The sequence below is a fragment of the Paramisgurnus dabryanus genome, chromosome 4, assembly GCF_030506205.2.
Source record: "Paramisgurnus dabryanus chromosome 4, PD_genome_1.1, whole genome shotgun sequence".
NCBI classification, from domain to species: domain Eukaryota; kingdom Metazoa; phylum Chordata; class Actinopteri; order Cypriniformes; family Cobitidae; genus Paramisgurnus; species Paramisgurnus dabryanus.
In genome coordinates this window covers 31,373,011-31,389,908 of record NC_133340.1, presented here as the reverse complement: position 1 = coordinate 31,389,908, position 16,898 = coordinate 31,373,011, and the positions used below count along the sequence as shown (strand labels likewise).

The following is a 16,898-nucleotide window of genomic DNA, read 5'->3' as shown; positions in this document are numbered from 1 at the left end:
GGTTTAAAGGGATAGTTCATCCAAAAATGAAAATTCTGTCATCATTAATGTTTCATGTTGTTACAAACCTGTATACATTTCTTTGTTCTGATAAACAGGAAGGAAGATATTTTGAGAAATGTTTGTAACCAAACCGTTCCTGAACCCCATTCACTTCCATAGTATTATTTTTTCCTACTATGGAATTGAATGGGGTCCACAAATGGCTTGGTTACAAACTATTTTCTAAATATCTTCCTTCGTGTTTATTATAACAAAGACATTTATGCGGGTTTGTAACAACATAAGAGTGAGTAAATAAATGATGACAGAATTTTCATTTTTGGGTGAACTATCCCTTTAAGATCATCCTACCAGCCTGGCAAAGCTGGTGGGTTTGCTGGTCTTCCAACCTGACCAGTTAAGTCCAGCTTAAAAAGTAACCAAAACCCAGCTAGACCAGCTTGCTAAACCAGTTAATGCCAAGCTGGGAGACCAGCTAAAACCAGCTCACCAGCTTGTGCTGGTTTTTCCCGTTGGGATGTAGTCCAAATAATTGCAAATACATCATTTTTAGGCTTGTGATCAATCTTGGGATGCTCAAACACAGGTGTAGGGTGGTTTATTAGTCTAGTCCAAGACTAAAATGTTTGAGCTGTCATAACTGAAAGCCGCTTTCACTGACATATCCTAACACATATTAGTGCCATTGTTTTGTCTTAAGATGCACACCAGCACTAAAAAAAAAAACATCTAAAACAAGCATAGGTGGTAAGCTGCTGGTATCCCAGCTTGGTATTAGCTGGCGTAGCAAGCTGGTCTATCTGTGTTTTGGTCACTTTTTAAGATGGTCTGGACTTAGCTGGTCAGGCTTGAAGACGGACTGACCCACAAGCTTAACCAGCTTTGCCAGGCTGGGAGGACCAGCTTAAACCAGCTACCATCTTATGCTGGTCTAAAATCCAGCTAAGACCAGCCTAAACTGGTAGCTGGTTTAAATTGGACCTCCCAGCCTGGCAAAGCTGGTGGGTCAGCTGCTCTTCCAGGTAGACAATCTTAAAAAGTGCCCAAAACACAGCCAGACCAGCTTGCTACACCAGCAAAACCAGCTTATACCAAGGTGGTGAGCTGGTTTTATTTTCAGTAGGGATGAAAATAAATGTTTTCTCATGTAAGAAGAAAAGCAAGCAACATTTGTTATTTATTTCAATTGACTTCCATAGCAAAATTAGATGCATTTTACTTGTGTTTCAGTGAAAGTTTATTCATCACTTCACAATAAAGGATAAATACAACAGTTTAACATTCATATCAATAAATACACATCCCAAATAAGTCTCTTAGTTAGATCAAAAGGTTCTGTGCCAATAAACCGCAACGTAATTGGTTGTGTAGATGATACAGATTAAGTTTTTAGACTCTCTTGCTGTATTGTCTGTGATTCAGTGGATTCCTGTGCTGGTAAAATAAGTGTTTGTATCATCTTAATCTTCTCCTCCTCAGTCAGAGAACTGAGCTCATGTACTGGAACCTGAAAAAGAGGAAAATACATTAAAAAACAATAATAAAAATCACTAAAGCTTCATTCTCCATAACTGTTTCGAACTCACCAAAACAGGTTTATATCCGAGTTTTTTAAGATGGCGAAGTTTAACAGCCAGGTTGCCTCGAGGATGTGTTGAACCGAAGCAAAATGAATTATGCGAAGGACAGACCACGGCGATCCTTGAGCGATACAGAATAATACAAAACAATAATATTAATGTTTTTTTAAAATATTAAGGAGCTCATGCATTAATCTTCAATCAATCATTTTTATTTTCATTTAATAAGTTTAGGTTTATTAAAATGATTTGATCCCAGATGCTTATATAATGTAAAGCTTAAATAATATAAAGGTAAATTAGATGCGTTACCTTTCAGGACATTTAAGGGTCCCAGAATCATCGTCGTGGGCTCCACAGTTCTCTTCTATTTGACCAGATGTAGTAATCACACAGTCTAAACCAAAGACAATTCATAATGAATATATTGCACCTGTCGAGATGACTCACCCGGATGACCATGGATTATTAGTTTTGAGCTGTCATTATACAGAAATAACTGGAATGGTGCGACTGGCCAATCAGAAGCAAGCATTTCAGAGTGCCGTGTAATAATAATTCTTACCAATGAAATAAACCCCCTGTTCCAGCACGCTCTCTTGAACCGCATCGTTTTCCACAATTTCCCTGACAACATTCAGCACTTCCTGGTTGACTGGAAGCTCCTGAGCAGGAGCTGGGATCTGGAGGTTTGTGATGGAGGTTAAGGAGGGAGGCAGGTGAGGTTTATCCAACCGTAAACAAAGATCCAAACCTTGCAACCCCTTCTGAACCCTGTTTGACTGTCTGCCTATGAGCACACGGTAAATGGTGTAAACCAGGTTTGATTCAGACGGAAAAAAAGCAGAATGAGAAGAGATGTTAACCTTTTTCCAGAAGCAGATCCAGGGTGTCCGGCTGAAACAGTTTCTCCAGTAGGGTTTGGGGAAAATGCTCCAGCAATGCAAGATAGTGGACGGCTTTCAGCAGATCAATATGTGAGATCTTAGACAGATAGGACTCTAAAGCCCTTGTTACAGTGATCAAAAACCTAGAGAAAAAAATTATATAAACAATTAGAAACACACACTTCGAAGGCACAGAAAATAAACTTTGATGTTTGTACCTTAAGTGCATTAATTTGGTTGGACTTTATTTTACACTATGTGCACTTACATTGTATTTACCAGCCAAAATACTCTGGGTTCATGTTAGTATTACAGTTAGGTTCAGGGCTGGTACCTAGTTATTACACAGTAACACAATACATAGTATGCACATGTGGAACTGTACTGTAAAATAAAATGCTACCCATAATTTTTCCTTTGGTTGTTGATTTTTATTTTCCTTCATAAATACTTAAGAAAACAGCAGCTTACTCTTGTTTGTCATCTTTCAGGTCGTGATTGAGCAGTGAATAGACTTTTAAAACACTCAAGAGATCTTTCAGGGTCAACATTTCTGATTTCTGGAAAATTCTCTCAGCGAATGCATCCAAAAGAGCTGCGGGATTGAACCCAAGATCCTCAAATGTTACTAGAAAGAGAATCACCTAAAAAAGATCATATGGGCAATTTCAGCATTATGGATGTGACATTTCAGTCAAAACTTGAAATATATAAATTGTCAGAGAATGCATTTATTACAGATATATTTAATTATTGATTTATATTTTCCTAAACCCCTGATGATAGAGTCCAGACATGAGAAAACTACTGATGTCTAATCTCATGTTTTCTATTTAAGATGAGAGAAACATGCATGCGTGATGGATGACACAAAAAAGGACTCAAGTTTTTGGGAAACAACATACTCTGTGACAATTTTATGAATAAAAATGCACAAACTAGAAGCCGGGACATCTCTTTAAAAAAAATATTTTTTTAATTAAAATTTTGTATGCACATTTATGAAGAGAAACAACTTTATGGATGTGACATTTCTCTGTTATGGATGTGACAATTCTGAATTTTGCACTTAAATATTTTTTCATTTAAATTTAGTATGTGCATTTATGAGGAGAAACAATTTTATGAATGTGACATTTCTCTGTTATGGATTTGACAATTCAGAATTTGCGCTTAAATATTTTTTCATTTAAATTTAGTATGTGCATTTATGAAGAGAAACAACTTTATGAATGTGACATTTCTCCGTTATGGATTTGACAATTCAGAATTTGCGCTTAAATATTTTTTCATTTAAATTTAGTATGTGCATTTATGAGGAGAAACAATTTTATGAATGTGACATTTCTCTGTTATGGATTTGACAATTCAGAATTTGCGCTTAAATATTTTTTCATTTAAATTTAGTATGTGCATTTATGAGGAGAAACAATTTTATGAATGTGACATTTCTCTGTTATGGATTTGACAATTCAGAATTTGCGCTTAAATATTTTTTCATTTAAATTTAGTATGTGCATTTATGAGGAGAAACAATTTTATGAATGTTACATTTCTCTGTTATGGATTTGACAATTCAGAATTTGCGCTTAAATATTTTTTCATTTAAATTTAGTATGTGCATTTATGAAGAGAAACAACTTTATGAATGTGACATTTCTCCGTTATGGATTTGACAATTCAGAATTTGCGCTTAAATATTTTTTCATTTAAATTTAGTATGTGCATTTATGAGGAGAAACAATTTTATGAATGTGACATTTCTCTGTTATGGATTTGACAATTCAGAATTTGCGCTTAAATATTTTTTCATTTAAATTTAGTATGTGCATTTATGAGGAGAAACAACTTTATGAATGTGACATTTCTCCGTTGTGGATGTGACAATTCTGAATTTTGCACTTAAATATTTTTTCATTTAAATTTAGTATGTGCATTTATGAGGAGAAACAATTTTATGAATGTTACATTTCTCTGTTATGGATTTGACAATTCAGAATTTGCGCTTAAATATTTTTACATTTAAATTTAGTATGTGCATTTATGAAGAGAAACAACTTTATGAATGTGACATTTCTCCGTTGTGGATGTGACAATTCTGAATTTTGCACTTAAATATTTTTTCATTTACATTTTGTATGCACATTTATGAAGAGAAACAACTTTATGGATGTGACATTTCTCCGTTATGGATTTGACAATTCAGAATTTTGCGCTTAAATATTTTTTCATTTAAATTTAGTATGTGCATTTATGAGGAGAAACAATTTTATGAATGTTATATTTCTCTGTTATGGATTTGACAATTCAGAATTTGCGCTTAAATATTTTTTCATTTAAATTTAGTATGTGCATTTATGAGGAGAAACAATTTTATGAATGTGACATTTCTCTGTTATGGATTTGACAATTCAGAATTTGCGCTTAAATATTTTTTCATTTAAATTTAGTATGTGCATTTATGAAGAGAAACAACTTTATGAATGTGACATTTCTCCGTTATGGATTTGACAATTCAGAATTTGCGCTTAAATATTTTTTCATTTAAATTTAGTATGTGCATTTATGAGGAGAAACAATTTTATGAATGTGACATTTCTCTGTTATGGATTTGACAATTCAGAATTTGCGCTTAAATATTTTTTCATTTAAATTTAGTATGTGCATTTATGAGGAGAAACAATTTTATGAATGTGACATTTCTCTGTTATGGATTTGACAATTCAGAATTTGCGCTTAAATATTTTTTCATTTAAATTTAGTATGTGCATTTATGAGGAGAAACAATTTTATGAATGTTACATTTCTCTGTTATGGATTTGACAATTCAGAATTTGCGCTTAAATATTTTTACATTTAAATTTAGTATGTGCATTTATGAAGAGAAACAACTTTATGAATGTGACATTTCTCCGTTGTGGATGTGACAATTCTGAATTTTGCACTTAAATATTTTTTCATTTAAATTTAGTATGTGCATTTATGAGGAGAAACAATTTTATGAATGTTACATTTCTCTGTTATGGATTTGACAATTCAGAATTTGCGCTTAAATATTTTTACATTTAAATTTAGTATGTGCATTTATGAAGAGAAACAACTTTATGAATGTGACATTTCTCCGTTGTGGATGTGACAATTCTGAATTTTGCACTTAAATATTTTTTCATTTACATTTTGTATGCACATTTATGAAGAGAAACAACTTTATGGATGTGACATTTCTCCGTTATGGATTTGACAATTCAGAATTTTGCGCTTAAATATTTTTTCATTTAAATTTAGTATGTGCATTTATGAGGAGAAACAATTTTATGAATGTTATATTTCTCTGTTATGGATTTGACAATTCAGAATTTGCGCTTAAATATTTTTTCATTTAAATTTAGTATGTGCATTTATGAGGAGAAACAATTTTATGAATGTGACATTTCTCTGTTATGGATTTGACAATTCAGAATTTGCGCTTAAATATTTTTTCATTTAAATTTAGTATGTGCATTTATGAGGAGAAACAATTTTATGAATGTTACATTTCTCTGTTATGGATTTGACAATTCAGAATTTGCGCTTAAATATTTTTACATTTAAATTTAGTATGTGCATTTATGAAGAGAAACAACTTTATGAATGTGACATTTCTCCGTTGTGGATGTGACAATTCTGAATTTTGCACTTAAATATTTTTTCATTTACATTTTGTATGCACATTTATGAAGAGAAACAACTTTATGGATGTGACATTTCTCCGTTATGGATTTGACAATTCAGAATTTTGCGCTTAAATATTTTTTCATTTAAATTTAGTATGTGCATTTATGAGGAGAAACAATTTTATGAATGTGACATTTCTCTGTTATGGATTTGACAATTCTGAATTTTGCACTTAAATATTTTTTCATTTAAATTTAGTATGTGCATTTATGAGGAGAAACAATTTTATGGATGTGACATTTCTCCGTTATGGATTTGACAATTCAGAATTTGCGCTTAAATATTTTTTCATTTAAATTTAGTATGTGCATTTATGAAGAGAAACAACTTTATGAATGTGACATTTCTCCGTTATGGATTTGACAATTCTGAATTTTGCACTTAAATATTTTTTCATTTAAATTTTGTATGCACATTTATGTAGAGAAACAACTTTATGGATGTGACATTTCTCCGTTATGGATTTGACAATTCTGAATTTTGCACTTAAATATTTTTTCATTTAAATTTTGTATGCACATTTATGTAGAGAAACAACTTTATGGATGTGACATTTCTCCGTTATGGATTTGACAATTCAGAATTTGCGCTTAAATATTTTTTCATTTAAATTTAGTATGTGCATTTATGAAGAGAAACAATTTTATGAATGTGACATTTCTCTGTTATGGATTTGACAATTCAGAATTTGCGCTTAAATATTTTTTCATTTAAATTTAGTATGTGCATTTATGAAGAGAAACAACTTTATGAATGTGACATTTCTCCGTTGTGGATGTGACAATTCTGAATTTTGCACTTAAATATTTTTTCATTTAAATTTTGTATGCACATTTATGAAGAGAAACAACTTTATGGATGTGACATTTCTCCGTTATGGATGTGACAATTCTGAATTTTTCACTTAAATATTTTTTCATTTAAATTTAGTATGTGCATTTATGAGGAGAAACAATTTTATGAATGTGACATTTCTCTGTTATGGGTGTGACAATTCTGAATTTTGCACTTAAATATTTTTTCATTTAAATTTAGTATGCGCATTTATGAGGAGAAACTATTTTATGAATGTGACATTTCTCTGTTATGGGTGTGACATTTCTGAATTTTGAAGGAATTAAATAACACAGATAACTGAATCCGATTTTGTTCATTCATCATAAGAGTAGGCTGCTAATAATAAATGTGCGTCTCTGTTCTGACTTGTTCATGCTGCTGTGAAGGTCATCACACACCACTGATCTACTGACCGTCCTTCAATGTGATGCCCAGCCGATGTCTGACCAACGACCACTGGCGGAACCAGTTTAATCCGCTTACCCATCCCGTTCACATACCTTGATAGTATTTATATATATATATATATATATATATATATATATATATATATATATATATATATATATATATATATATATATATATATATGTATCTCCCTCAGGGGCTTTTTCTCCTCCAAGGAGTTTCCCCCTGGACTAGACAGGAGGGTTTTTCTCCTAGGGGTTTTTTCATCCCCTGGAGAGTCCGCAACCATTGGCTTAACTTAATACTTTACTGTATACATTGCATTATTACTACGCTCACTTTTCTATGCTTTCCTACATCAAAGTCAAAGAATAAAGTATATACCATTTGATTATTTTATTATCTATTTATGAGGCCAATAAAATACTATATATTACATTATATATGCAGTATATAAAATAATACTGTATATTAAAAGTTTTTATAATATAACTCCTTTCTAATCAAGAAATTTGAAATAATTAGTAAATTCAAGATGATTAAACTTAAAAATAAAAGTGCAACAAAAAGTTGAACAATGCAAAATTGAAAAAAAAAAGAAATATAAATATAGTTGACTTTGCAAAATAAAGCTTATTTCTTCTGATGTAAAATCGGAAAATTGTTACAAAAATTTATTTGAAAAATCCGACATTTGATGCTTGTTTCTATGCAATTGCTTAGGACCTTTGATATTCTGGTCCATAGACACGATTCACATTCTTCCTTCTTCCTGTCACTTTGATCATCTACCACAGGGTTTCGTCGTAAGTTGATGAAAAACAATCAATTAATTCCAACTAAATATTTTTTATATCTAAATTAAAAACGTACAAAAATATTTTATTTTTATTTGTTTAATCTGCATGTCATGTGACCATTACACAACACTAATATATATCAAAAAACTGAAATAAAATAAAATAAAATGAAGGTCCAATAATAACAATAATAAGGTCCAGGTACTAATAACAATAACCATGTCAAATACTGATATAAACTTTTAAATGGATGAAAAATAAGTTTTTAAAGCTAAACAGGCAAAAGCGCTATTAAATTATTGAAATATTAACTTAGGGGGTATCTCAGGGGGTACTTCAAGTTAAGGATTTCAATCAATGGGGTTCAGCTGACAAAAAGTTTGAAAACTCCATGTCTACCACCAGTAGATCAACTGCTTAGAAATGTACCATCCCACTTCTTTTAAATTTAAACCAATGGAGATCTTACCTGTTTGTTGGACCACATGTCAAAAGTATTGACCACATATTCAGACACAGAGCTGAAGAGGCTGTAGTTTCTGTAGCGGAGGTCACGACAGGATATAAGAACGGCTAGAAGTCTATTAAAGGGAAACTCGTGCACATTTTCTGCAGGAGAACAGAATTGAGAAGATGAGCTTTATGAGATTAAATTTGGTATAAGGGACATATAAGAGATTGGTTGTTATTTGCTCACCAGCTATCTTTTTGCTGCAGACATCTAACAGGGGTTTAAAGTTCAGACCCATGGCAGCCAGACTGCAGAACATGTACTGATTGTTGGGTGGACTAAACCTATCTGTCATTGACAAAGCCTTCATCTGAGGGCACAAAAAGAGGATATAACAATCTTTTCTTTATTTAAGGACTAGGGAATATTTTAGAAAATAAAGGACTGAAAAAAAATGAAAGTGATAGTTAAAGGTGCCATGTGGGACTCTTAGGAGGATCTCTTGACAAAAATGCAATAAAATATACAATTTTGAAATTTTTTGCCAGATTCACAAACTTTCAAGGATTTCAAAGACCCGTGGGAACCCTGATAATCTCACCGCTAGATGCCGCTAAAAGTCCCACATTGCACCTTTGTGGTTATATTGTTATAAATAATATTAAATATGTTATAAGTATATATATAAATATATATATAAGTAATAAATAAATATGTAACAATAAAAATGATCAAATGACGGCTAAGAAAAGTGAAGTTAATTTTAGAAAAACATTGAAACAAAAAAATTGATAGTTAAATCTAACCGCCAGCTGTTTCTTCAGATGTAGAGGAGAGTTTTTGCCGACAGCTCTCATCATGCTCTGTAGAACCACAATGCTCTGGATGCCTGATATTCGATCCTTTAACAACAACCTTCAACATCACAGTACATAACAATAAATACATAGACAGATATTTGTGAAATTATTTACGTGTGCATCCTAATTTTCCCACCTCAAAGCCTCTCTCAGGGCCTGGACGTTCTTGCTGTCCTCCATATCCCGAAGAGAACCAGCCAACACTGAGAGACATTTCTCATCCATCTGATTCACACGCTCCTGCATGTGTGATACATTAATTCAGAACAGAATTCTTTTTATTTACTTTATTTAAGTATAGAAAAATAAATAAATGGTGAGTGAAAATATGAATGAATTGTGGTCACATTCACCTGTATGACCCGCAGCAGGGTCTGCACAACACGAGTGTTTTGCGAAACTCCCAGCTTGATCATCGCCAGCAGACTGTACACCAGATCGTCGCTCCTCATGCGCCAGGCATCGGTTGCGGCCCGGCCGCAGAGCTCCTCAAACCCCAGGTGATCAAACATCAGCTGTAGCTCATAGCGTCTCTGTTCCTCCGTCATCTTCTTCGTGGTGTCCCACATGCGTGTTAACATGCTGCTAACGTGCCGTTGGGACTCTGGAAACCTCTGAGATGCGTCCAGAACATCAATGGGGGATAAACAGTCTTGCAAATGTGTGTAGAAAGGTGCTGGCTTCTCTAATGGGGGTTCACTGGAGTCTGTAGGTTGCAGTTTAGTTGTTTGTTCAACATTGAGAAATTCTCCACGTTCACCAGGTTGACAATAATATCTCACTCTTTGTGATGGGCATCCTTGTGTGGGTTTTTTTCCCCATCGAGAGGAAGCAACAAAACTTCTGCTCCTACATTGTAAAGCAGTGCTTGTCTGTATAAGAGAGTCACATTTCCATAGGGATGCAGACCTAAGAGCACATCTCAACATGTCTACCCTGGATTTATACATATTTATATTAGCAAATATGATACGGCTAATACAGGATTCTTCTTCCAAGATTTTTGCATGACATAAACTGGAAATAAATGAGAAAGCAGAATTATAAAATGTAAACCACAGAAAAGAATAATTACCATAGTATATGATAGGGTTTCTACAAATTATTATTAAAATTACTTTTAGATGTATGGAAAAAAGTTATTGTTACATTAATATAATATAAATATATATAAACATTGTTAATAATTTACATAATTTAAGGAAATAATTCAAGAATGAGTATCAAAACATACAAAGTAAAAAGGTTTTTGGACTCTCAAAAGGCCCTTTTTATAATATTTTGTGCAAATATTTGTTGGCCACTTTCAATATGTTTAAGGCCCTTTAACTCATTGGCTGTATTACTTTAGACAATTTGGTTATTATGTAGATTAGTTATGATACATTTTAACTTTTGGATTTTTTTTTTTAAGTATGATAATCATGACACATGGTTGTAAGGGCTGCTGTAAAGTGAATTACTGTTTAAATACAATAAAAACTTTTTTTATTTACATAATACTCCAAGGCACAAAAAAATAATATTGTGGTATTCCATGGTCCATAAAAAAACTGCATTACCATAATACCAGGGTATAAAATATGTAAAAATAAATAAATAAATAAAATAACAAAAAGAACTTCAGGATTATAATAATCAAATTCGGGACTAACATTTATTTTTCTAATACAAATGGCATTAGCATCATGCTACAATTTTAGAACAGCTAAAACTACATTTAAGTTTTTTAAACTTACATATACAGTAAAAAATCATTTATTGTTAAAATAGCATAACTGCGTATAAACGCAAAAATCTAAATTATAATGTATCAGGGGGGTTAAACAACATAAAACTGTAGTGGACAAAATACAGCATCTTCATCTTGCTAATGCTAATACTATTATAGACACCATAAGCTGCATTATAATACTGGCTATACGTTTCCAAGCAGAAAACAATATTTAAATAATGTAGATTAGTCAATTCACACAAATTAGTAATCTTTAGAAATTCTATATGAACAACCTTACCCTTCATTCACATGTGAAGTGCTTTCGCTATGGACGCGGCCATGACACTGACAGGAACATACAGGAACAAACAACAGTTCCGCTTTCAGTATTTCACGTTATTTTTACAGTAATGTCTAAGTTGTTGGTAATTAATTTATAAAACTTTTAATACGATTAAAAATTACAACAAATTTTAGGAAGGTAAAATATATATTATTTGAAGAAAGAAAGCGAAAGCGGATGTTTCCCACCGGACGTCTATGCGGAACACAAGCGGTTGCCTGGCAACACTGGACGCTTGGTGAGCGTTGTCGCAGACATGGCCAAGTTTGTACTTGCGGGTGGGTAATTAACTTTATAATATTTAATAAAAATATATTATTGTGTAATTATAACAGGTTGTATTTCTTAACATTCGCTTACTACATTAGTTAATATTAATGCACAGTCAATTATTAATGTGTAACACGAATACGATTGTTCGTTATTTATGCATGTTAGTTCGTTGTGCATTCACTGATGTAAGTAAATTCTGAATGTAATTATGTAATTAATTAATAGTGTTAACAATTTAAAACTCATTTATAATTGTTACCATTACTTTTAAAACTGTATAGTATTTTTTATAAAATACTTAAATAAGTTTATTATGAAATATTATACTATTGCATCAATTCATCTGTGCAGGCAAAGCTGACTGTCCGTATTATGCAAAGGCTGAGATTCTCGCAGATGTGCTGCGACAAAAACTGCCTGATTTTCACATTCACAAGATTTGTGTGCATCCCAGTGAATGGAAGGTAAATATATGTTTTAGCTTTAGGACCTCCTTGCATTCTCTTGTCCCCCTGAAGTAAAGTTGTCTGTGCATTGCACATTTATTTATTGTTTTACTGTAGGTTTGGCTGGAGGACACCTGTGCATTTAATGGCTGGAAGCATTCAAGTTCTCCTATAGTGTGGAGGGAGTTGGTGGATCGTGGTGGGAAAAGCATGCTACTTGGGGGCTTCAACGATTTTCTTGAGCATGCAGAGGTTTGCATATGGCATAGTGTGCCAAAATATGAGAAAACCTTGGATAGATGAGAAAACTTGGTTATTTTAGAAAAATGTTTGTTTGTTTGCAGTGTAAACTATTCATAAATAATCCTGTTTGAATCAAATAAGATCCTTCTGTATAGTTTTCAGAATTTCAGTTTAATTCTTTAAAAATGTAATATAACCAATAAGGTGTAAGAAGTTAATTCAGGGCAACAACATCCACTCACATCTCATTTCTTTTCAGGTCACCATGAAGTTTTAAAAAGGTCCAAGGTTAATGACTATACAGTATCTATATATGTGACGATTATATCGCTGTCCTCTTCTGCAGGGTTACTATGGTATTACCTCAGATATGACCACTGATCTGATGTTAAAAATCGCAGAAGAAAATCTTCAGACAAAAGAATGGTGCATGCAGGAGGAAATTCAAAGACAAAACGTACTCACACCATTGCACGTATGGATCAGCAGGTACACGTGTCTATTCATTAAAAATAAATCCTTCAGAAATAGGATTTGACAAAGGAAATAGCTGGAGCTGCATTGGTAGAGCACTGCATTATGTGTGTATGTAGCTGGGCATCAAACTCATGACCTTTGTGCTGCTACTGCAATGTTATATAATACTTAAAAACAGCTTGTAATGATCTCTAAGTCGCTTTGGATAAAAGCGTCTGTCAAATGCATACATGTAAATGAAATATACAAATACACTGTCTTTCTATTAATGTTTAACCTTGCAGTGCGTTGCATCCCGTCTGCTCCATCCTCATTCCTCAATTGTTCACCCCAGAGCTTTTCCCAAATGCTCACACCATCAGTCTTCACCTCCTGGATGTTGGCAGCTCGGAGGAATCCTTACACGGGCTTAAAATGGAGGTAGAAGACCTTGCCCTACCTCACCTCCACGAGGTCACTGTCCATTCAGACCTAACCCTGGCCTTTCAAGAAGCCCACTTTATCATTTTTCTGGATGACTTGCTCACAAAATGTGAAAGTAATGATGAGCAGGATGACAAGGACCACACGGTGAGCCGGGTAGCAGAGCGTTTTAGTTGCTACGGGCAACTCATCGAGGCAAATGCACGGAAAGACGCCAGAGTGCTCGTGGCCGGAGAGGACTTTATCAATTTGAAGTGCATGCTGCTGGTCGAGAACGCGCCTTCTGTCGACCCGCACAACTTTGTGGCGATGACAACCCAACTGGAGAATGAAGCAAAAGCTCAGCTTGCACAGAAGTTATCAGTCAAGACCACAGGTAACAAATTTTTGCCCCGATAAGCATTGTAAACTTTTTATTAAATAACGCAATGTAGCCAAAAATCTGAAATGTCATTTGTTTTATTATTTATTTGTGCAAAGGGTTAAAGATTTGATTTCCACCCTTTTGCACAAATACACTGTCAGAAAATATGACAATTAAAAAAAAAATTGGTTTTGTGGTCCAGGATCACACATTGTCAATCATAGTCCAATATAATTAAATTCTGTAAACAATGCATTACATTTTCATTGTGGGTCCAATGGATCAGTTAGTGCTCAATTTTTCAAACATAATTTGCTTAATTTTCTTCGTGTATGACATTCGCAGACATCACTAACATCATCATATGGGGCAATGTAAGCGGCAGTTACCACATTGACCTGCAGAAGGCGATGGTTTACAGATATGATGGTGCTGTTTGGGGACCAGATAGTTTTTCTCAGCCAGTCCTGGAGATGATTTATGATTGGTAAAGATTATTATTGTATATGAATAACTATTATATAGACAACTAATGACTATTGAAAATTATTTTTAAATGAATTCCTTCTAAGCTTCATGAGTTGTCATAATAGCTGTGGTGTTAGCAGGCAGGTGCAATACATTTTAAAAATAAAGGTGCCATTTTTGGTTTCTTCTATTCTTGCATCGTCACCCCTAATTTTTAAAAGTGTATTTAGGGCGCATTTTAAGATTTGCATGTTAAACATGCACATATCTTTAAACGTATACTTTATTTGCCACCCACAAAATTATACACGTTCTTTTAAGGAAATGGCTGGAGAAAGATTTTATGAGATTAGTACATGAACGTCGTGCAACAATTTCATCAAAGACCAACAAAGCCACAGCCCTGTCAACAACCAATGGGATAGTAGCAGTTTTAAGAGCCTGGAACAACGATACGTTACCGGGGGAAGTCTTTTCATTGGGTGTACATAGTAGAGGTAAGACTATAATTTACAGTTCACAATTAGATGGTTGCATAATGCACAGCCTATAAGATAATGTAATGGATTATGCAAAGGTATCACACCTTTATAAGTCAACAGCTGACCACATTAGCAGCGCAAAAGGTCATGATTCCCAGCAAACACACTTGGGCCTACTTATAAAATGTTGCCTTGATGTCACTTTGGATAAAAACATCTGACAAATGCATAAATGTAAATGCAAAATTAAATCATAGTCATAAATTGAGGGTTTCTGATTGTATAATAAAATCTATAAATAACTGTATAATGTTGAAAGAATGGATATTAATATAATGAATCTTTTCTGTATCACCATGCAGGACAGTTTGGATTTCCAGAAGGTTTGGTCTTCTCAATGCCCATGAGTTGCAGGGATGGTCGATGGTCAGTCCAGTTAGATGTTTCTGTTACAGATGACTTAAAGATGAAGCTTGAGGCTTGCATTGATGAACTTAAAATGGTGCGTATGAAAGATTTATTAATAAAATGTTACATGGCAGATGGATTTGTGCGCTATGATATCATAAAATTATATTAATTTGTGTATTTACATTTCCTGTAGGAGAGATACATTGCAGCTATCGGATACTGAAGGAACCACCCTGATGATTACGAAGGATTTTAACAATGTATTCAGTTTTTTGGATAATTTCCTACAATGTAACTATATGAAGTTCGCTGGATACAATACCATATGTTGTACCACTGTACAGTTAAACCTCAGAGTACTTAGATAATTACAGTATATACTAAACTATATTATACTCAAATTATTCTGTATAAAAAACAAATATCCTGTTTGTTTCAGGTTTGTTTTTTGTATTTTTCTAATAAACAATTATTGTTCTTTGTCGGTGCAAAACTTGTTTATTAAAGAAATAAAAACCCCAAAATAAAAATGACCCATAAGCCATCCTAGCTGGGTGTATATGACTTTTGTTTTTCAGCCAAACATATCAAGAGAGTTATATTAAATCATTTTTTTTAGCTTGAAACTGGCATTGAATAGTGCCTCATTTAAGCTGAAAAAAGAGCATCCATCCATTAAAACTAATGCATCCGCTGAATCAATGTCTGAATTATAGCAAACATAATGGGGGTCCCCTAGCTAAGCATCCATTCATAAAATTTTTGTTGGTCCTGAATCAACGTTTAATGCAAAGAAACCCCAAATTACCCTTAATTCAAACCCTAACCATACAGCATAACAATACATTTTCAAATATATTTCAAAATATACAAAAAATGGCTAAAAAATATATTTGAAAATGTATTTTTGACCATTATATTTGTTGGCCATTTTGAAATATATATATATATATATATATATATATATATATATATATATATATATATATATATATTCTTCTTTTTTAAAGCATTTATATTCACATCGCACTGGAAGAAAAACTTTTCATTACACACCTGTGAACATCAAAAGTAAAAAAAAATTTAAAAGTATAAATTAAATTGTAAGAATAAACTTTATAAACTTCTATATTTTGGCTAGGAAAAATATTTTTTAGAAATGTTTTTGTTACCCTAAAATATATTTTAAAAATATGTTGATATATGAACTAAATATATTTCTTAATTTGACAATATATTTAATTAAGCTTTCTGCAAAATGTATTTAGCATATATTTAAAACATATTTTTGGCCAGAGAATTTTTTTTTGCCATATGGGTAACCATTTTTACCCCTCAAATTAGTGTGAAATAATAGTTTAAGAAGAATTTTTTTAAGTCCCTAAGCCAATCCTAAATCTAAATCTAACAATCTGTCAATTCCTCCAGAAAATAGCATGAGGCGCACTTGAGGGTTTACATTTATTCAAAAAAAATCTTTTGTATTAGTTTATTGCGAAATTGTGACAAATAATGGACAGTATCGCTTTGTGGCAGTGCGGCACAAAAATTTAAAATTCATGTAGTATTTACAATTTATTAAAACCAGGGGACACCCCCTTATTTATATTTTTGTACTTTATAGGGGGTCCCTTAATGCTAGGACGTCCAGGACCACCCCAGAACACCCCCCCACACACCCCTTAATTCAAACACTGCATCTAGTTAATAA

At 32.9% G+C, this 16,898-nt stretch overlaps 2 protein-coding genes across 3 annotated transcripts; one reads left to right on the top strand and one right to left on the bottom strand.

The window, feature by feature from the left end:
• Positions 1-1,216: 1,216 nt before the first annotated feature.
• On the bottom strand, positions 1,217-11,669 carry fastkd2 (FAST kinase domains 2). The gene is made up of 12 exons (XM_065254178.1): positions 11,556-11,669; positions 9,894-10,557; positions 9,677-9,780; positions 9,487-9,595; positions 8,927-9,050; positions 8,699-8,838; positions 2,942-3,114; positions 2,450-2,613; positions 2,149-2,373; positions 1,896-1,980; positions 1,590-1,704; positions 1,217-1,510 (listed from the first exon to the last, which is right to left on the bottom strand). Exons 2-12 carry the CDS (start codon positions 10,488-10,490, stop codon positions 1,385-1,387), a joined length of 1,962 nt encoding a protein of 653 aa, XP_065110250.1. The 5' UTR covers positions 10,491-10,557; positions 11,556-11,669; the 3' UTR covers positions 1,217-1,384.
• Positions 11,670-12,242: 573 nt separating this feature from the next.
• On the top strand, positions 12,243-15,617 carry mdh1b (malate dehydrogenase 1B, NAD (soluble)). 2 transcript variants are annotated; one of them, XM_065253893.2, is made up of 6 exons: positions 12,243-13,051; positions 13,324-13,838; positions 14,172-14,313; positions 14,616-14,791; positions 15,139-15,278; positions 15,381-15,617. In XM_065253893.2, the coding sequence occupies exons 1-6, from the start codon at positions 12,933-12,935 to the stop codon at positions 15,408-15,410; spliced, it is 1,122 nt and encodes a 373-aa protein (XP_065109965.1). In that variant the 5' UTR covers positions 12,243-12,932; the 3' UTR covers positions 15,411-15,617. The 2 variants fall into 2 exon arrangements, with proteins under 2 accessions (XP_065109965.1, XP_065109964.1); XM_065253892.2 differs by having other exon boundaries at positions 15,139-15,617.
• Positions 15,618-16,898: the final 1,281 nt, after the last annotated feature.

Coding starts and splice junctions, on each gene's coding strand:
- fastkd2 (XM_065254178.1), bottom strand. CDS start 10,490: ATGTATAAATCCAGGGTAGACATGTTGAGATGTGCTCTTAGGTCTGCA. Junction 9,596..9,676: donor GCCCTGAGAGAGGCTTTGAG/GTGGGAAAATTA, acceptor GTGATGTTGAAG/GTTGTTGTTAAAGGATCGAA. Junction 2,614..2,941: donor CTGAAAGATGACAAACAAGA/GTAAGCTGCTGT, acceptor TTTTTTCTCTAG/GTTTTTGATCACTGTAACAA.
- mdh1b (XM_065253892.2), top strand. CDS start 12,933: ATGACCACTGATCTGATGTTAAAAATCGCAGAAGAAAATCTTCAGACA. Junction 13,839..14,171: donor GTTATCAGTCAAGACCACAG/GTAACAAATTTT, acceptor TGACATTCGCAG/ACATCACTAACATCATCATA. Junction 14,792..15,138: donor ATTGGGTGTACATAGTAGAG/GTAAGACTATAA, acceptor ATCACCATGCAG/GACAGTTTGGATTTCCAGAA.